General features: G+C 33.6%; 1 protein-coding gene across 8 annotated transcripts in view; it reads right to left on the reverse strand.

Moving 5' to 3' along the window:
- Nucleotides 1-2151: 2151 nt before the first annotated feature.
- LOC126855216 (guanine nucleotide-releasing factor 2) overlaps nucleotides 2152-22394 on the reverse strand; it is a 51794-nt gene continuing 31551 nt past the window's right edge. Inside the window, exons 3-17 of one of the 8 annotated variants that reach the window (XM_050602653.1) lie at nucleotides 10266-10701; nucleotides 9946-10170; nucleotides 9268-9450; nucleotides 8870-9177; nucleotides 7893-8009; nucleotides 7098-7402; nucleotides 6786-6993; nucleotides 6389-6412; nucleotides 5128-5323; nucleotides 4732-4996; nucleotides 4412-4652; nucleotides 3959-4133; nucleotides 3238-3882; nucleotides 3010-3141; nucleotides 2152-2929 (exon numbers count right to left, since the gene is read on the reverse strand). In XM_050602653.1, the coding sequence (XP_050458610.1) occupies nucleotides 2791-2929; nucleotides 3010-3141; nucleotides 3238-3882; nucleotides 3959-4133; nucleotides 4412-4652; nucleotides 4732-4996; nucleotides 5128-5323; nucleotides 6389-6412; nucleotides 6786-6993; nucleotides 7098-7402; nucleotides 7893-8009; nucleotides 8870-9177; nucleotides 9268-9450; nucleotides 9946-10170; nucleotides 10266-10701 (3599 nt within the window). In that variant the 3' untranslated portion in view covers nucleotides 2152-2790. Of the gene's footprint in view, nucleotides 2930-3009; nucleotides 3142-3237; nucleotides 3883-3958; nucleotides 4134-4411; nucleotides 4653-4731; nucleotides 4997-5127; nucleotides 5324-6388; nucleotides 6413-6785; nucleotides 6994-7091; nucleotides 7403-7892; nucleotides 8010-8869; nucleotides 9178-9267; nucleotides 9451-9945; nucleotides 10171-10265; nucleotides 10702-22394 lie in introns of all 8 variants that reach the window. The other 7 variants (XM_050602656.1, XM_050602652.1, XM_050602658.1 and 4 more) reach the window with 7 other exon arrangements.

A 22394-nucleotide genomic window follows, 5' to 3' on the forward strand; every position in this document is an offset into this window, starting at 1 on the left:
TTGCTTATATATTCGTTTATAATAAATATATATATATAAAGAAGAAATTCTGCCAATAGTCTAACAAAATTCTCGCGCAATTATAGAAATTATATGTGATATAATTCTGATGCAAATATGATAGTCTTGAGAAGGTCTTCACCTATTACCAGAATTTCCAAAAATATTGTACATAATATAAACAGTTGTATATCGCGACATTGGAAGATAAGGATATCGTTAAAAAAGCTTACATATGTAAAAATATATATAATAGCTGCCTCAAGAAATAATGTATATAGGTGTATCTGACTCGAAAATAAAATTAAAAAAAATAGATAAATTACAAGTTATAACTGAATTCACTTGTCATTTAATTCGCAATTAAATGGAAGATAGTATTAAAAAATCATATATATATATATATATATATATATATATATATATATATATATATATATATATACATGTGTGCTACATGTGACAATATGACAATGATATTTGATTGGCTTAAAAATTACTAACTCAATACAATGTGCTGTACAATTCACAATTATCGACATAATGATAGGTACACATAAATTCATGTAAAATCATGTATACAATTAAATTATTTACAGCATCAATAGATGTGTTCACTTATTTCTACATCAAGTAAATCAGTTGATGTTAGCTCTAGAATGGACAAAAACATAAGACACGCGCACATACTCGCTCGCACTTATTCTTGGTACATTAATCTAATATTTATGATATATCGAAGTAGTACTAATACTGTGTACTCTACTGCTGCTGCATATCTGTCTACTGCTGTATTGTGTGCGTAGCTAGTTGCGTTTCTCCAAGAAAGATTCTACAAATAATGCCTTTATATCATAAAAGTTTACGTAACATGAATACATAATTTTATCTATGCTGCATATTCATTAGCCAATTATATCACATTAGTTTTTCGTGAGGAATTTTTTTTTTTTTTTCACACACAGCTATCGCAAATCAGTATAATCAAGGATAAAGAGATCTACTCACAGTTTATATTTTTCTATCTAAATCCGTGTGGATACACAAAAGCAGGCATGTGAAAGCTTATTTTGATTTTAGAATCCAAACTATTGATATATTAACTTTTATAATTATATGGCAGCTTTGTAACTACTTTTTAAAATTTCACATATTTTATCCTGGCAATCAATTCTGGATTATTATTTTTATACCCGTGATTTGTACTAGAATGATACTGTCAATTTTTAACTTAATGTGTTTAGGCCTTTTTTTGGTTGCTGTAGGTATCACTTAATATTACAAATGGATACTACATGCGTACACATCGGGAAGTGTGAGAATCAACGATTCACGTTTTTACTTGAGGCTATTATTATACAAGTGAAGCATAATTCGTTCCAAATAATATATCGACGAAAGATTAATATAGACGGATCCATTCACTTGATTCATTCTTTAAGAAACGAGGCACGCAAACTGCTATATATTAATAAATTCACTATTATTACATGGCAACATCTTCCACTGTTATATCTAAGAATGAAGGCTGCGTCGTCGCATTAAATGTTAAAAAGAAATACACAAAGACACAATACATTCTTTTAATGGCGACAAAATTAATCCGACGATTCTTTTCTTTTACGGAATGTATTATAAAACAGATTAGTGCGTTTAATTTTCGAGAGGTTGTGATTTAATTGAAACAACTGCCTGAAACCAATGACATGTTATCAAGTTAAATTAAAGTCGTATTTAATTTTTTTGCTATGTAGTTTATATTACAGTCCTAAATAATGTAAGACTCTAGTTTATATTTGATTTACCAAATCACGCTAGATAATCATGCATGATAATGTGATTTACAGCTGAAAACTTGAATATCTATCAACAAGTTGCCAACAAAAAAAACTTTTCTTCTATCATCATATACAATAGTATATGTAACAGTTGCGCTCAGTCGTACCATGTGTCCCGATACGCGCGTACAGAGCGCTAACACGAGACTACAATGGCCCTACATTAATCAACGTAATTGGTGTTCATCCTTGTGTAATCAACAGTGTTCTGTTGACGCTCGAAATGTCATTTATCTACATAAATGTGTGGACGTTCACATACATCTAAATAAATTAAAAAAGAAAACGCGTACACATATACACTATACGTGTGTGTGTGTGTATATATATATATATATATATATATATATATATATATATATATATACATACAATTTGCTAGCAAAAGGCAAATAAATAAATTTTATCTTAAATGTACCTAAAACAGAATTAAAGATCGGGGTTTCTCTCATTAATTAATATTATCATAAACATCGTTACATATAATTGTAGTTAAGTATAAGTTGCTTATTTTCTCAGTGAATATGTTATGTATTGTATCAAACGTAAAGACTACATTGAAAATGCATGGGGATAGATATTGATTCACTTAACGTTTCGAAATTTTCTCCAAGTTTTGGCGTTTCGGTCTCCAATTGATTATATGCAAGTTGAAGTTAAACAAGACGTTAAGTTTATATATTGAATCTGATAAATATCGAATTTACGCGCGCATGTGTTTGAATATTAAACTTTTCATACAAGATTTAATAATATAATAAGATACAACCTCACAGAGGTTGTATCGAGACGGGATAAACTCGCTAACCCTTTCACTGCTTTTAGAGCATTGTAGAAGAAAATATCTTTCCCTTCCGCAAAAAAAGTACATACCCACGCATAAATATAAATCTTTTAATCCATTCGCATTTCAACCTTTCGACACACAGGCAGCGAAAGGGTTAGTTATATTCTAGTTTTGCGGCTGCGCTTTCTTGCCACCACGTGGTTTAATGCTTTCGGAAATCTGCCACATTGCCTCCTCACAGAGGAAATCACTAAAGTTGTTGAAAAACGTTATGATGCGTTCGTGCTTTTTGAAAGAATATGTGCTGTAAAATAATTACACAATTAAAGCATTAAAATTTATCATGTATCGTGTACATATTATGGATAAAACAAAAATGCTTACCCTTTCTTAAATCTTTTCATATTTTCAACAATATTAAATTGTTGCCATCTTTTCGAGAAATTTATAGTGCCATCTGGTAATAAATCGTTATTTCCAATATGCACAAACGTAAGATCTTGCAAAACAAGTCCGCTGAAATATATATATATATTTTTTGATAAGTAAAAAGGTATGAGATATTGTATTTTTGAGATGGAGGATAATAATAATAAATACTTGCGCTCTTACATATAAGGAATACATGGCGGCTGCGTTTCTGCCAGAGCTTGTCTATAGGCTCGGAAACTGCTAGAACTATCGATGAGAGCGCAATATTCCTTGAGACCTTCCGTAATATGTTTTTGCCATTCAAGTCTCCTAATAGGCGCACTGTCTAACGCAGATAATAACGCGAGATAGCTATTAAAATTATTAATTTTCCTAAGATGTTTCATGATTTTGATGAACTTTACGACATATTTCTCCCTATCTTTTGCCTCGTTTTCTAATCGGTGCTCCAATATCCGAGATCGCGCCCAATACGACATTTTATTAAAATGTTCGGTAAATCTTGTGAGATTCGGACTTCTCTCTTCGTTCTGTTCCTGCGCCCAGATCAGCACTTCCGGGATTTCTATTTTCATAAACAAATCGGCATCGAGTAACGTCATTTGTTCAGCAATCTGTTCGCTCTTAAAGTCCAACAGAGAAGCCTGTTTCGTTGTTACGCTTAGAGATGAAAGAATCGGTTGGGCTGCTTGTAACTGCTTGATAGTGTGCTTCTCTAAAATCTTAACTCGCAATGCTTTGGCCATTGTAAGATCTCCACTGCACACCAGTTGTTGTACAAATTCCATCAAAGTTTGCAGAAGAACGTCGTCAAGATCAGATATTCTGTTTAATAGAGAATGATATCAAATATTATATTCAGAAATACAAAAGTTTTAAAATGTCAATACGCTACACTTACGTTAAATCACTAACGACCCTAACTAATAAGGAGAATGCTTCACGCGCGGCTCTTTGTTTCACGACATCCGGAGAACATGAAAAACGTTGATGGCGTCTATGTAGTTTTCGAATTAGTTCTAATGGCTGCATGAAGGTTCTGTACGTCGTTAGAAACGCTTCTTGGTACAGGAAGTCTGCAAAAGATGTATATTGTTTTTATCGATTCATTCATTTTCATTATTAATCGCATCGTCAATGATCATCTATCAATTTATACGCGATTTTGTATATTGTATAATTATCAATATGATATTTATTCATTAAAAATATTATGTCAATTACCTGATTCTTTTTCATCTATGCAGCGTACAAAAAAAATATATATTTTTTTTTTATGTTTAGATATTTTTTTATTCTAATTTTTTTAATATTAATTCCAAACATTATGTTTAATAAATTAAAAAATATATACCGTGTTTATTTGCTTTCGTGGCGTGAATTAATAAAGCATCTGGATGTCCACCACGTATATCTGGGCCTTCTTCATCGGATTTTTTCAACACTAAGTATTTGTTAATATCTAATTCATCTAAAATACTATCATCTTGATCAATATCCCTTAGTTCGAGGGTATTTTCATCAACTGATATGGAAGAAAGAGCATTACTAGCAGGTCTAGACGATGATAATATTGTGTCCATAATGTTGTTATTCTGAAATAAAACGATTATGTTACGCGCATGCTTCGAATGCTAATCGTGATTTGTCCATAACGCAATATGAATTTATTACATTAATGTTTACCAATTTTACTGGAGTCGAAGGAGTAACATCTTTTTTTTCATGTGCGTACGTTGGCTCTTCCAACTTGAGAGGTGTCGATGTCACAAGAGGATCCGAGTTGTGAATACTTTGCATACTGATTGTGGGTTTTGGTGATATTGGTGGAGGTGTAGCATTTGATTTAATGGAACGAGATCTCTTTGGTGGTAATGCCGGGGGCAGACTAGAATTATTTGTTGTCTCTATCGAGCTCGGTGTAGTAGTCATAGAAAGACTAAAAAAAAAAACAGAAAATAAATTTTTGATCATCTTTATTTCTCTAATATTACTTACTAAAAATATCTGCATAATAAAAGTGAATAACGATATATAATAAGTATACATAAATTATGTATCACGATATACTTTGAACTATCATGTAGAGCAGTCACAGTACGCGTCACAAAGGAACATGATTGAGTTGTGGTGAGAGACATCTCGTGCTGCTGCCACTCTGCTTGCATCGAATTGTAAGCTGCTACAGAATGACGAGTACCGAGACCCGAGATGAAATCGTTATTACTGTGGGAGCAATTCCCAAACATCTCCATGTAAGCCATAACTGAAATATATGTACAAGTGTAGCTTTAGAATCTCATGGGAGAATATCGAAAGAATAATCTTTGTTACTATAAATTATTCTGAACAAAAACTAAATTTTTTAATGACATAATACAGTCGATGAATATAGCAAGCATGATGTATGCTGCAGTAAAATATTAAAGCGCACAATGTATGGATTGTATGGAAACACAAGAGAATGTGTATTTGTTATTTCGATAAGCCATATGTAAAAAATTAAAAACTCACTGGAATAAGAATGAAATCTTTTAAACAGCATCGTTCGTATCGCTGTATTACGCATTAACTATTGAGCTATTGCACAATGGGAATAAGTGCGAGTAGTAATTACAGGCTCATTAAATGTGTCAAGTAAGTTAAGAAGATTTCACACACTATCGATTCTTTCGTTTTTAGTCCGTTTGCCTCGATGCAATGATGAAAACTGAGTTTTAATTCTTGACAACCGATGAAGCATAAACCGACTCTCTATTAAAAAGGTCAAATTAATTAGAAAAAGATTGCAATGCCCACGTAAGCTCTGCTCTACTTTTCACTCATTTGTTTTATAAGCTGCAGAAAACCCACAGAATTTTTTCTATCATAACATAAAAAAATGATTTGATATATATTGGGGTTGTATGTTTTGTAATTACATAATAAAAAATTAATTTTTAATATAATAAGACGAATAAGTCAAATGTAGAAATAAGTAACAATATAAAGTAATCGTTATGATATACACATATATATATATCTTTTTTTATAATTAGTATAATATTTAACATCATATGTAAAATCTTTGTAATATTATTTATGATGCGAATTAAAAATAAATTACGAGTAAGCTGCTAGTATCAAAAATTCAAGCTCAAGTCAAACATAAAAGATTATATTCTAAAAATCTGCAATAAAAAAAAGGAAATATCAGAAAACATGCCGCAAGAAGCCTGGAATTTAAAATCTGATGTAAATATATGAAACATAAGACATTAACTTAGCGTATAAAAGTGTTCGCTGAAGGGAGGGAAAAGTAGTTGAATTATGTGGGCAGGATCCCACTTACCGGAGTATGCCACTGATTGGAACACTGGGGGATATACAAAACATTGTGTCAGTTTCATAATCTACTACGAAAATATATTTGTGTGGAAAAATGTCTATGCTATTATTTTCTTTAATATCTATGTGTACATTTAGACATAGTAAACTATAAATCGTACATGAATTTAAAAAACGTTATAATTGCTTTATGTCGTACTCGCGAGGAGTATTCGCTAAAGCAAAAAATCGCTCACAAAATTCACTAAAATAAACCGCTAAAAACTTTCTCAAAATTCATCTTAAAACTTGAGACAATAAGAGAGAAATAAAATGCCAACAAAATGTCAATATCGTTAGACATTTTATTGACTTCTTTCATCTCTCATCAACAACAATAATTCGCTAAAAGAATAACTTACTATGCCGCTTCTTTAATGGCAGAGGAGGTGGTTTGTTGGCGTCTGAACTATCCCCATTACTGGTGTGAAGAGTGCAAGTGGATAAATGCTCGTTTTCCGGTACATTGTCGTACTGCGACGGCTGCCGTTCCTTTCTTCGTTTGGATCGCTTCTCTGGCAATGCTGGAGGTACTCCGTTAGAATCGGATATAACTGTCGATTCCATTTCCTATGTGAATGAGGAATGTAAATCAAGTGACTGTATTGTTCAATGTACAAAGATTAAACAAAAAAAAAAAATGCAGTAACGAATGCAGTAACACCCACATTTACCAATTTCTCTAATAATGCTGGGTCCCCATTTCCAGACACGTTAGTCGTGCTAATAGTACTTTTCGAGCTGGTCATCGTCTTCTGTGCAAAAATAGAGCCGTTACTATCCGAGGATAATTTGGTTTGGGAGAACGACTGTTGCTGCTGTGCACTAAATGATTGAGAATTATAACTAATGCTGCTCTGTTGTGACGATCTTTTAGACGCGGTGGTGTAACTTTGGGATGAACTTCGTTGAGAATGCATTGAAACAAAGCCCGATTCCTGTGTTTGCGTAGACAATCGCTCCATCTTTCCTTCTATACCTAAAACAAAATAAATACGACTCAAGCTTATTCAGAATAATCTAAAGCAAAGCAAAAAAAGTGATAGAAATAATGCACAAATCAATACTTGTCAATGTTTCTTTACGAAAAAACATTTTGATATTTTTCCAACCGAAAGTAGACTCATGTGATATTATTTGATATATCAATGTTATGAAATAAAAGAGAAAAGAGCAAGATGCTTTGCTCGATCTTGCTGCGTCTTGACCGAAGATCTGTAAGATACTGTTTAATCATACGGCCAGAAGGTCGATGTCACCCACGCAATTTGTTCCACTAACTATTTTAAGAATTCTTGCATAATTTTAGATCTCGAATATATATTCCTTTGCGTTTTCAATATTTATAAATGTGTGCGTGTGTGAACTTTTTTATGACAGAAATATATGTGTAATTTTAATTGAACAATTTCGCCAATTTAGTAATTTTCTTTAATATTAACCATTTGTATAATGAAGAAAGTACACACCAGTGAATGGACTAAGCATTTCCTGAGGTGTTTGTTGACCTAACAACATAGTACTTGGTATGCTAGTTTCAGAACCATCCCAGCAATTACAGTTTGATGTACCATTCACTTGCATGCCTACAATGTGATACAGAATATATATTATATTATGTAATTAATTTAATACTCTTATATGTTAAATACAGACAAATAAATGCATAAATAAGCTCATTGTCAGTTTGATCAGTTTGAAGCTCAGCTACTTAAATATGCAATAATTTTCAGGATATATTTTCACTAATAATAATAGTTCTTCGTAAAAATAGCATATATTGATTATATATATGAATAGAAATGATATACTCTCTCTCTCTCTCTCTCTCTCTCTCTCTCTCTATATATATATATATATATATATATATATATATATATATATATATATATATATATTGTACAAAATTCTTGAAATACCTTTATAATTTATATTGAGCTTCACATTTTACACAGTTATTATTAACTGCGGTATATATAAAGCGTGAGAAAATTCTGGATTCATTCTTATCGCGGACTTTATTTTCGATATTAATAAAACATGTTGATTAATCGTCGATAGAAACACGTTTGTATGGTTCAGACAGACGTTTGATTGTAAACTCAACTCGATGAAAAGACCAAGACACGAGTAAAGCACCAAACTAATATGCTGAGTAAGTGTTGACCATGAAACATTCCTCTCACATGTGTGGCATGCATTCACAACGATTCTATCAGTAATTGAAATTAAAACGCAATCGCGAAGCATTACGATTGATAGTATATTAATAAAAATAGTGTTGCGCCTGTATTTGAATTGTTTTTTTATATTAAATAATAATACAATATTTTATCCATGTATAAAATATTAAAATAAATGTATGAAATATTAAAAATTATATTTAAACAATACACGAGAACCTTATTAAAAATAAAGTAAAATTATAATTCGAAATAAACATTACCTTGAATAGTAGCCATGAGGCTTAGGTCCATGCTGTCATTCAAAGACTCGTCATTTGGTCCCATTATAGCTCGAATCTCGTCCTCGTCTCGGGAATGATTCAGAGCTGAATCCAAACTGCCGGCGGACGCACTGAGAAGAGACGATGAATCCTCTGGAGATCGACTTCGAAGGGATACTCTATCAAGACTAGATGCCAAAAGACCTTCCGATTCGTCGAGAAGCTGTTGGGTTCTCGTTCTTCTTTTCGGCGGTAACGGAGGAGGTGTACCGGAAGAGCTGTTTTCCTCCGACAAACATACATTTGTTCTACAAGGGATCGTGCAGTTCTACGTTCAACCGCCGACAATGACAAGTGATTTATTATCCTCCTTTCTTATAACAAAAAACAACTATTACCTGTCGGGTAGAGGAGGTTTCGGCGGTGGACTAGAATCCTGCAAGATCGATTCAGAACTATGCGAACTACGAACCAAGCTACTACTCGCTGCTGTTTGCTCCAATATCTGGCGTTCTCTTGGTGTTAAAGGTATATCCGGCAGAGAGTTTCTTTGCGTTAATTCCGATCCATATCCGGAAGTTCTAACAAATTTAAGTTTTAATAAATTATTTTTTTTATATTATTTATATTTATAATTTCTATTACTGAATTTTTCTCAGGAAAAAAGAAAAACGTTTCAAGCACGACCCATATCGCGATATCACTTATAAGTCAACGCAGATGAAACTCTTCCAGTAGAATTCTCCCAATTTAGCCCTAATATTTTCATTTTTACATTTTAATGTTTACATTTTATTCCTCTATGATATTAAACAAAATATTTCATATATCATATATTTTATAATTGTCAATTATATAATTTTTTGATACATATCATCGTATATAAAAATTGATATAATTTGAAAATTATTTTACATTATCTTTCTATTAATGCATTAATAATTTATATCTATTCCAATATTCGCTCCTCGTATCTTGATTTTGGTGATGTAAAAGCATAGAAATTATTTTCTCTTTTCATTCGTTATTTCAAGGCATACCGCATTGAAATTCTATTTGTTTCATTGCTAAATTACCTATTATTATTCGCAACGGACGCGGGTTTCTGCTTGTTAGCAATCTTCTCGTGCGCCAGGGCCACTAAATTTTTCACCGCCTCCTCGACTAGTCCGATAACATGCGTCACGTTCTCGGTATCCAAAGCAGAGGATTGATCACCGTGCAGCAATACATCGTCGCAGAGTTTCAGCAATTGTGCTAACGCTTGGTATACCTGATTCGTAGCGGATCCCAATGTGGAGCTGCAACAATGCCAGAATAAAAGATTAGCGCCATAAAAAACATAAATTGATTCTGCTTCGCGCAATAATTTCAATCCAAATTATATATATATTACCTGTTCTCGTAGAGCAAATAAGACTTCAACGCGTTGTGTATCGTAGTAACGGTATCAAGGACGATCGTGCCATTCCCAGGCAGCATCTCGAGCTTCTTCTTGGAGACGACATCCCGAAAGTGGAGCAGCGCCAGCTGGACCTGTCGCACATGGATGTGTAGATCACGTAGGGGATTCTTATCCAGTGTATTGCCGGCATCGTTGCAGCCCGGGACGCTCTTATCCCGCGACGTTCGCGGTGACGAGGGCGAGGCGGCCCTCGTGCCCGTCCCGCTGCCTCCGCCAGCTCCGCCCCCACCCCCGCCACCGCCACCACCGCTACCGCTACCGGGAGAACGCATGTGAGAGAGCTTCTCCAGAAAGTCCTCCTTGAAGGAGCGCGCACGACGCGCTAATTTGCCGCCGCGTGCCTTCCCGCTGGAGCGCTCCTCGACCTCTGCATACAATAGAAAACACATTCGGAAAATTATAGAGAAAATCTCACTCTTATATTTTTAATTTTTATATCTTCTTAAACAGTTGAAAAACAGTTTTGTTTTTTTGTTATAAAAAAAATATGCCGATTAAAATTTTTGTGTTAAATATTTTACATATCATGTGTTAATTTAACAATTGTTACAAAGTTTAATGAAACTATGCAATGTATTACACAAAGACATGACAAAAATACAAAATATTATACTGAGCTTTATCACACGGGTGAAATTTTTAAAATCACTTATATGTATTTTATATTTTAAATGCAACTCTTTTTGTATTTTGCATTAGATATGCGTACATACGAATTAATGAATTCGCACATTATTTTGCTGTAATTCAATATACTACATTTGTGAAAATTTCTTACGGTAAACAACAATATTTTTATTATTGTAATTTTCTATATCTCTGTTTTAATTCGTACCATGCTTGTAAATGAATTTAATTCGGAGATGAAAGATAAAAAACTAGCATAGAGAGAATATTTTTCATTTATTTATTGTATTATTTCTCTCTTTTTTTTTTTAAATATGATACGCATACGTTTTTTCGCAGACTAAATGCAACGCATTTACAAATGGGATTAAAATCTTGCTCAAACTTTTTTCGATATACATAACTTGTCAATCTAGCGAGCTCTTAAAGCTTTTTAAAACTTTTTATGATATTATACGATGCGGGATGATTTTCATAATATCTACTACAACGAAAATTCCAAAAAATTTAAAAATCTTTTTAAGCAAAATCCTTAGATATAAAAAGTATATATCAACTACCTCCGTACCTACCATACTACTGAATGATTTTCTTAATCATTCTATTAAAAAAGCTTAAGCAAACTCTCCTATATTTTATTTATGTCATTTTTATTTAATCCTTTTCACATCTCCAATTACTCAACATGCCCATTTCTACATCTAATAAAATATTCCTTCTTGTTTATAAACACACGCACACGCACCTTTCTTGTTAATAACTTTTTAAGAAAGACCTGCTCCCTTTTAAAAACTCATACATTTCACTTTTATAATAATTTTGTTGATTATTGTCAAAAAAATTTGAGTTTTCGTTGGAATGGCACTTCTAGACATTTACCCAAAATAAATATAGAAACTTGCCACGTGTACACGACAACCGCATTCAACATGATCGTTTATCGTCGTAAGCGACACAACGGAAAAACAATCTTGTCCGCGGGACTTTTACGATGTACGGGCAATATTTTTCCGGGATAGATACTACCACATACATATGGAACTTTACCATGGGATGCAATTACACTGTCAACTCCTGCTGCACACCACATGCACACGCGACGAGCGTTGCATACCGCCAGGCGCGGCCGCTCCTCCTCAGCTTTTTTTCATCCGGGTGCTAAATGCCAGCCGTGCACTTGAATTAAAACGAAAACGGGCCGCACCCGCGCCCGGCAACCGGTGCACCGGACGTATAATGCATCTGCGGTGTTATGGAACTAGATCTAAGTACCAGGAAAACGTCCCCCCCCCACCCCCACCCCTCTCTTCTCCTCCTCTGGCAAGGGTACCCAACCTCATGCTTTTTTTTTGCCTGCCTCGCGAATCGACAATCAATAATACTCTCCTCTCCTCTCCCCTCTATCCCTACGTTATGCACATAGGATCGTAATGTAAGAGACTTTTAGCCTTTCTTCTGAAATTTATCTGGTGACCATGAAGTAGCTAATAAAAAATTAGCAGGAAGAAAATATAAGGAATATAATAAAATAGGAAATAGTATTCTGTATCAAATTGCTTACGGGAAGAAAAAAATCACAATATTTCGTTCGACAAAAAAAAAATAGTTAAAGATAGCGAGACAGTTATTTTCAAGCTAATGCTCTGCGTAAATAATCATCAATTTCTGAACAGCAGTGTTTATAATTATACACGATACATATATAGATTAAATATATATAGTTCTCAAAGTTCTCTCCCGAACTTCGATAACTTTCTTCGTCGGCATCGATATTGCGTTATCGATCGTCCGGTTTATTAAACAAACTATCGAGGCAATATTTTTTCACACTATCATCGTGCTCGATGCATCCCTATTTCGTAGGACGCCAAAAGTAATGGAAGCGATAAACATCGTCAGAATGAACTTTGTGAATTTATTACGCCGCATAAATTTCTCCTACAACTTGGTTGTTTCACGTCGCTTTCCTGAACAAAGGAGGCTTGCAAGAGACTCGAAAGTGCTTACGTGGAGATTACAAGGCGTCGTGAGTTTAAAAAAAAAAAGATTTCAGCGACCATAAAATGTTAAAAACGTATACCGCTCTAATAACTCTTTATTTTAAGAATATTTTGAATGTATAGTAATAGCAAAAGCTTCAAAATTAAAAAAAAAATATATATTTTTACACTGTTATACTGTTTGAAACATGAAATAAATAAATTTGGATTATAAAAAAATTAAAAATTGAAGTATCACAAAATAATATAGTTTTTAACGTTTTCGTAAAAGAAAATAGTTGTAATTAATATTTTTCCTAATTTATGACAAAAAAGTTTATCGTGAATATTCCCTGAAATTAAAAAATGCAAAAAAATTAAAAAAAAAAAATGAATAATTTACAGGAAGATTTTGGATTATATTATTTCAATAGATGAGCGGATTAAAATCAAGTTTTGCACAAATATTTATACTTTTGTCAATGTTGTTTTGACATATACATTTTTAAAGAAAGTGACTGTCAAAGGTATAATCAGCGAGATGCAGTTTAATGCACCCGCTGCCGTTGGCAAGTTCGCTGTCAAGGGAGATCAGTAGATACGCATACATATAGGCCGATAAATCAAGTTCTATTCACGAATCCAGCCTGAAATCTCAATCAGATGTAATTTGCACCAAAGGCACATTCGACAAGCCGATAGAGATAATGGAGATGAGAACACATAGAGAGGAGAGGAGAGGAGAGAAGAGAAGAGAGAGCTGGGAAAGGCGATGAAACATGCGGCAGACAAGAGAGATGCAAATTGCCATGATTGACTGTATTCGATTCCCGCATGCGTTATCCGTGGGAATACATAGGAGAAAACACGGTGTAAAATCGGCACGCGATGCGGTTATTTGCAAACCGCGACCGACAAAATTATTTTCATCCTATACAATGGGCGCTTATATGCGTCTGATATTGCAAAATATCAAATATCAAATCATACCAAATCGTTTCATATAGGGATAGCAAATCATCTGTCATCTATCATCTGTTATTTGTCATCTGTCTCTTCAGCGTCAAATTTTCCACAAAATATATATGTAATTAATGAGAAGATTTCTCACAATTAAAAATGATAATTTCACCAAACATGATAAAATCGCATGAAAAAAATCATCGATATAATATAGAAAATTCTACTGAATTCGAATAAAAAGAGATTTTTAGGATCAAAATATTATCCTCAAAAATAAAAACAAATAGGATTGACAAGTTAATCGCGTAATCCGATATGTACACGGCCAAGCTGTTGAACAGAAGGTCGGAGGACTCAAATTAATTAACCATTACGAGAGCTAATGATGTCCGTGCAAATGCTAATAGCGTCGAGATTCGCGTTTACACGATTCTGGCGGGAATACCGGATGAGATTTATATGAACATAGCATTAGCTCGGCCAGTAAACAACGGTAACTCGGATATAATTGTTTTATGGAAATCTCGCGGATCTGCATAGTGGCGTGCTATCCTTTCTCCGTTCATGGCGAATTAGCCAATGCACGTGTGTCTTAACTTAAGGTCCATTTATCCATTTTGCAATTACATCATGTTACAATTATTATATATGTATTGAAAATCATACGATACTTTTTCTACCAATATACGTGAAAATAACGCGTTTTTTTTTTTATACGACGTGTCACTCGTATTTGATATAGTACACTTGTAAAATGTTTTCGAATATTCCATTTTCGATTCTTGAATTAATAAATGTCTGTTGAAACTTTGATCAATTGTCGCAGAATCCATTTTCAATGGAAATGGTATTTTAAATTGCATTATTAAATCGTATCGATATAATGTATTTTAATGATGCAAAACAAGAAAGAAAGCACCTTTCATAGATCTGTTTTATGAAAATCAGAGTGTTCTCTAACATAAAAAAAGCTCGATTAATTTCAATGAAACATAAAATTCACTTAAATTACATACATTTTTATGATTATTTAGTAATAAAGAAAAATAAAAAAAAAATTATTGCAGCATTCTATAAACTTACTCTCTTAATCCTTTAGCTAAAAAAAAAATTGTATACATTTTTAATGTAAAAGTTCAACATGTAGTTGATGATATTCAACATGACTTTCTGCACATATAATATATATATGAAAAGTTTTAAGACGCGATTATATGATCGGATATTGAAATCATCTGCATCTGCTTCAAGGTACAATATATAGTTATTCCATAAGTCTGCCAACAATTTCGTGCATTACTCTCAGGGATGAACGATTCCGCGTTAACAGTTGCACTTTGCAAAAAAATGAGGAGCGCGTGCGATGGCCGGCTTTCGGCCGGATCCGTTGATTACACGCAAACGGTTCGTTAAAGCTTTTAATGATTCGTTCGTGAGATTCAACGGATGAGCGACGCGCAATCAAAGCGAATGAGAGGTTTTTTTTATATTTTTTATATTTTTTTTTTCTCTCTCTCGTGAATTTCAGTCAAGTCTCGATATTCGACCTTCGTCGGCGCGCACACTGAACAGTTCTCGAAATGTTTAATCTATCTATATTTAATCTGGTTACAAGCATATAAATTTCCGCTAACCGGAATAATGAGAAAAGTTTGATTAAATATGAGAAATGTCCAAAAAACGTCAGCTATTTAAGATCCCTCTACATGTAAAACAACAATATTTTATTTCAAATACCTACCATATAATTAAATAAAATTAGAAAATAAAGTTTAAGACTTATTAATTTCGATATACTCGTACATTTGATAAAAAAATTGTAGAGATTTCTCACTCTCTTCACGTAAATCCAACCAATATTTATTGCAATGATTAGATTCCGAGTCGCAATTTGCCGAAACGTAAGATTTTTATCGTCGTTTGTGTCAGTGCCAACAAAACTCAACTCGTAACTTGGCGCGAGAGAAATATGTGGACGGTAATCCGTCAAAACTGACAGTGGAATATTAAGAATCGGGTGAAAAAGTAATTTCCAGACGAGCGATTAAGAAAGTGCCGAACCCGATGAATGATTACTGACGTAATAAAAGACGAAAATTTCCCACTTTGCAGCGGGGAAAATTGATATTGCCGGAGCGGCAAGGGAGGCGAGGAAAATTGATATTAACTATCGAGGAGAGAGTGCAGGGGCATTAAAGGATTTCGCGTACGACGGACACACCTGCAGCGTGGAGGCCACTTCGCTCGAGCAAAGCTAATAATTGCCTCCCGAAAATTGATTATCCGCGAGTTCGTTAACGGCGGCGATAACGGCCGCTCTGTGAACTAATGGATCCCAGATTATTGATGGGAGCGGAATATAATCGTGATGGATCTACACGTTCGTAAAAAAAATTCAAGGAATAAGGACGATCTCGTCGATGAATGAGAAAACGTGGCTATAATGCGGCCCGAATTGCTAAAGCTAGCGATGTAATCCGCGGAAATACACACGCAGTATTAAACGAATTCAGCAAAATACAACATGAGAGTATAAACTCAAGATATTTAAATAAGTATACGGTAGAAAAATAAATTAAAAATATAATTAGATTAAAATTAGTTAATTTTGTTCTATAAAAAATTTATATATAATTCCCTTATTTACAATAAATAATATATTTATTGTAATAAAAGTATTATAATAATAAACTGATAATTATTTTATATACAAATTATAAATGTGTGTGTATAATTTATATTAATATATAATGATAATTATATGTAATTTGTGGATTGTCTACTTAAGAATAGTTATATGTTTGATTGGCAAGCTTATATCTATGACTGAAAAAAAGTACATAATTTATGTAATGTGTGTCATCTCATACAACAGACAACGTAATAGAATGCTGTTATCGCGGTTTGCGGTTATCGGTTGTGTGCCTAATGCGATTTTACAGCGAGTAGCACATTACACCTAATACGTATTTTACGGATGTCCGACCAAACGAAATCAGTGCTCGCGTCCTAATCCGACCGAAATGGCCTGGTAATTGTTGACGAAATCGATGATGCCATTATAGTAATAAATAAATATTTTGTAATATGTGAAAGAAATATATACGTGGCTGATACTGTGAATGTAAAAATTTACATAAGAATGTAGAAATTTACATAATTTAAGAGTAAATTTAAGATTGTCACTATATCTCTCAAAAAATTATCAAATATATTTGTTAAAATTTTATTTCATTTTTAATTCTCTTTATTCTATCTTTATTCTGTCTTTTCCCTCTCTCTCCCTCCCTCCCTCTCTCTTTTCTCATTTCCTTCTCATATATTACATATAATATTCTATCTATCAATTTTTTTATTCATAAACATTACAATTAATGTATAATTCAAATCGTATGCGATTTAAAAATAAAAATTGCGCAAGCGAGTAGTCACTTTGAAAGTATCTATTCTCTAGAGAAGGCACAGAGAGAATAGAAAGATATTTATATATTAAACTCGCATAACCGCCTTTAAACTTTTCATATATCGATTTTTTATTTTTTCCGTCCTTTACTTCTCTCGATGCGGCAATAAAATAGGTTCTTCTTTCATCCCTTTTTTTTTCTATCAGGTCTTTATTAAATTATCCTCCGATGAGTACCACTTCGACATGCCATTCAATTTTTTCCGGATATTGCGAGTGTTAACGTATATACTTCCGTATGCGCAAAGTCAGATTTCCGACATCCGGCCGATTAGAATGAATAGTTTGTGTATATACATATATGCATCCGAGGCGAGACCCGGGCGAATTAATTTTCCGGGAGTTACACGCGCGTGTATCTCCCGCAGAGCCCGCGCACGGCCGCGTTCCACGACACGACCCACCCCGAAATAACCACCGGGAGGTTGTTGCACTGTTCCGCGATATATGGACCGTGAATATACGTCCGCGGATTTCAAAAAAATGCGGTAGACGAGTCGAACAAGTCTTCTTTCGCAGCGTCTGTTTTGGCCGATATTTATGTAAAACACAATCCGATAAAATAACGCTCATGATGACCTTTTAATCCTACTAAACAATATTACGACTGTACGGAAACGAAATAGTTTGATATCGCAACTAAATATATGTATGCTGTAAAAAACAAAAAATTGACTAAAACTTCAGGTGCAAAGTGTGTGCAGCTTTTTTGCGGACGCACTGTCTGAAGTTTCAAATAGAAATAAAAAATATTTTTATAAATATAAATATATGTATAATGTATCGGGAGATATATTTGACAGATTATCATTAATTTCTCTATAATATTAGTCAATAATTAATATTTTTTTACTATTAAGAAAGATAAATTTAGACAAAGATGTAAAATAAAATAAAATTTTTTGAATATAGAATAGAACAATATAATTTCTGTATTACTTTAATGTAATTATTAAAATAACATTATTTTTTTTGCACGAAATATGATAAGAAATTTCTAAGATATGTTATCGGTCAAGTGATATATAAGAGCCAATGAACTATGATAAATTGAACATCGCGAAATATCGCTACAGGGAATCACGAAATCTCATCACGTACTCGGGATCATTATGCTATGCCACTAAGTACTTGCGTGTGAATCAGTTTTTAAAGTCCAGTCCTTGAGATAGAGAGCAACGATGAGGGATATGAAGGAGCATACCCGGAGTTTAAAGAGCTTTCGAAATAGCTTAAACACCGAAAGAGGATTATTCCAAGATGGTTGCTTCGGACAACGAACTAAATTTAGTAAGCGAGGCCGAAACCGGCAGCCAAAATACAACGAAACTCTGCGAAAGACTCGAACGAAGAAAGGATTTCTCGGTTTGGAAATAATTACGTCACGCTATTATTAAATAAATTGTAGATCGTAATAATTAGTGCTATATCATATATCGAATGATAAAATTGCTTACACAATAATAGTAAACATAGCTATCATTTAACAGATATATAAAAGAAATAAATTTATATAATAAAGAAAAAAAGATCTCATTTTTATTATTTGTACAAACCCAATAAAATATATATTTTATTGGAATCAAATCTTTATCGACACTGTAAAAAAATTGACTGAAACTTCAGACAAAATGTCTGCAGACACACTGTTTGTATTTTCAGACAGAGTGCTGTCTGAAATTTTCAGACACGTTCTTCTAAACTTTCTGAAAAACGATTCTGATAATTAAGATTGTCTAAAATTTTTTTCACACACCCAGAAAATTCAGACAAAAATGTGCCAAAGTTTTTTAGAAAATTTTTTTAAAAGTGAACCTTTCAATCGAATAGAAACTTCTCTTCTATCGTATCTCATATCGGAGGAATTCATATTTCTCTCACGTGCAAAGTAGATCTAACGATAAAATCTTCGCGGGCGCGTTCACGGTTAATTAACATTCGGCGAGCTAGCATCCCGAGAAGATAATGTGGAAATGCGCACTGATCGCCGCGCTTTCTCGAGAGTAGGCGACCATTTCGTGCATTTCGCTTGCGACGATGCAATTACGGGGCTTTAACGTCCGTGGAATACTGCGAGCCGTTTCCAGCTGGGAATTTCATGGTCCGACGATGATATTAGTGGGCACCGGTCGGTGTCGGCGGCAGGAGGGGGTGGTAATGTCGTTTCCCCCAAATTAAGAGGGAGACAATCGATGTTCGGTCGCACAGTCTCTCTTAATGGCCATCGTGCTCTTTCGGAACTTGCTAAAGCTACCGAAGATTTATCGGAAGCGTCGATAAAAATGTGACTCTTGATAAGAATCACGACATTTAATGCTTATTGCGGTTGTACACGCGAATGGGAAAGACTCGGCTATGAAATTAGATTTAATCTACTTTAATCTTAATTTAAAGAGCTCTGCAAAAAGAATATTCAATTATACAATATATGAGACGCAAGAGATAAATACATTTCCTCCGCGTGATATTATTTACAGAGTAAAAAATTATAAAAAATTTCTTACTTTATTGAAAGTTTAACAATTGGAACAAAGTATATTTTATTAGACTCTTGCCGCCTCCCCCTCCTTCCCAACAAATATCTCTGTCATATATTTTCTAATTCTTTATTAGTTTTCTCGCATCACATCTCTATCTATTTCATGTGTTTGAGTTTCGTAATTATATTTTTTTTACAATACATTTGTAAAAAGTAACATGTTTTTCTAGTTTAGATTAAAATCGATGAAACTACATTTGTTGCCGAATATTATTATCGCATCGATTCACGATTATTTCTCCTATTTTCTTCTTAAGATGTTAAATACGCTAGCAGTATCCTCAACAGGACAAGCTTTACTTTCGATCATCACAGAAAAGCCGGTAATGGAAAAGTAATTAAAGAAAAATAATGAAAGCCGCTTTGTGCGACTAGTTTCCGCGATGCGAGTTGTTCTCTGAACTTACGGCGCGAAATTTATTGTCACAAAATTAATTGCGAGTATGGTCTAATGGAAAAGTAAGAGTTTTAATGCGACAAACAATGAAATCAATTTAATTTATAGGACAAGTTCGCATAAGGCTAACGTCGAACTTCTGTGTGTGTGTGTTTCGGCGCGGAAAATCAAATTACGAGATCTCATAATAACGTATTACGGATAAAAGCGTGTCGAGAGATAGAGATAGAAAGAGAGAGAGAGAGAGACAGAGAGGGAGAAAGAGAGAGAAAGGCACCAAACAAGCATTTCGTGATGAAATTTATGCAAAATGTTCTATGGAAATATTTCAAGTAATTACGCTGATCAGTAACGAGGCAATGGATATTATCATAATTCGAGAACAAAGCTGATTTTAACGAGATGCGCAGCGCGATGCATCGTTGATCTCACTTCGTTATTAATATTTTCGAATTCGTCAGTCTTTTAAATTTAATTCGCATATCTATCTCGTTATAAGCACAGAGAGAACTGCGAGATCGGTCATATGCAGTATTTGCCATTCAGCGAATTATATTAGCTACAGTCGTAATGGTGCATTGCGTTTCATTCCATATTTTTTAAAATATCTGAAATACACTAAATATAAATCATGATACTTGAGAAACCGCAAAAAATCCGTTTCAACAAAAATTGTACCACTGTAAAAAATATATTCATTACGTACAAGTATAATTTATGTACTCGAAGAGTACTAGAAACGTCAAAAATAAAAATAAATTTCATATTTTGCAATATTTATTATATATATATATATATATATATATATATATATATTTTTTTTTTTTTTTCCTCCAAAATACTATAGATAAGACTTCGTGAAACAATTAAATTTTTTATTTGCCTAGAGCGTATTAAAAGAATAATTTCCATGTAGTAAAAATATTATAATAAAACATCTTTGGTTCATCTTACAGATTCGTAAGTGATATTATCATAGACGATTCTCATAAACATCAGGCATGGCGCCGTCTGGTTCGGGACAATCGATCGAAGCGATTCTGCAGAAACGAATCGCAAAAATGCGGAGCGGAGATGCTGCTCCGCGATGCGATAGAGAGAATTGATTTTCCAAGTGCGACGCGATTGCGAAAGCATCCGCCGATACTCGTTCCCGGGATGTAAACAGTAGATCCATTAAGGGTCCAGAGAGAGCTCAGTACCCTTACAGTGTTTGTGCACCGTTCGTTCTCTCGTCGAAAGAGAGTACGGCCTCAAACGAAGGACACAAGCGGATAAAGAGATACGAGATTCGACAGAGAGAATGGTAGTTTTCCTCTCTTCAAATATCGCCAATCAATATAGACACTCTCTCGACGGTGATATTGAATTTCTACTGGTATCGCGTTTAATGCAAATAACGAAAAGTACACCTCATAAAAAAGTTGAGCCCGTCATACAATTTTGTTAAATTAATTAGAGAGCATTCATACATATGTATTTTAATGTATTATATTATATATTAAATATATTGTATTATTAAAATATATTAGATATTTTAATTATTTAATTACAATCTATTAAAAAAGAATTTGTATTCCAGAATATATGAATAAACAAGAACGATGGTGAGGAAAAATAATCCTCTGGCTATATTGTTTTGTATTTTATATGAGATAGCTCTGCAATGAAACAATGGAATATTTGCGCGTAGTATTCTTTCCTAGACCAAAGGCAGCAGCCGGAAACGTTGGCTACGTCTCGTCAATATACTCGACACTAGAAACAGTGGGTTCATTAAAAGGCAAACTCAATCTCCGCGATATTGAAAGAGGCAAGAGACGGCTTGCTTCTCCAACGAGAAAGGAACTTGCCGTAACTTGAGAGAAATACCTAATAATGAGCCCCGTTTATGCGCATCTAGGTGACATGGGATACAACATCTCAAATTTTAATTACAAGCAAAAAAGATTTTCAAGTATGAAGGTAAAAAAATATACACTATATAAAGAGCTATTTTGTTGTTCATAATTAATATTAAAGACTCTAAATTTGAAATGGCAAAATAAAAGCGGATGTTTATGCAGATATTATCATATTGTAAATGCCGCAC

The sequence above is a fragment of the Cataglyphis hispanica genome, chromosome 15, assembly GCF_021464435.1.
Source record: "Cataglyphis hispanica isolate Lineage 1 chromosome 15, ULB_Chis1_1.0, whole genome shotgun sequence".
In the NCBI taxonomy this organism is placed as follows: domain Eukaryota; kingdom Metazoa; phylum Arthropoda; class Insecta; order Hymenoptera; family Formicidae; genus Cataglyphis; species Cataglyphis hispanica.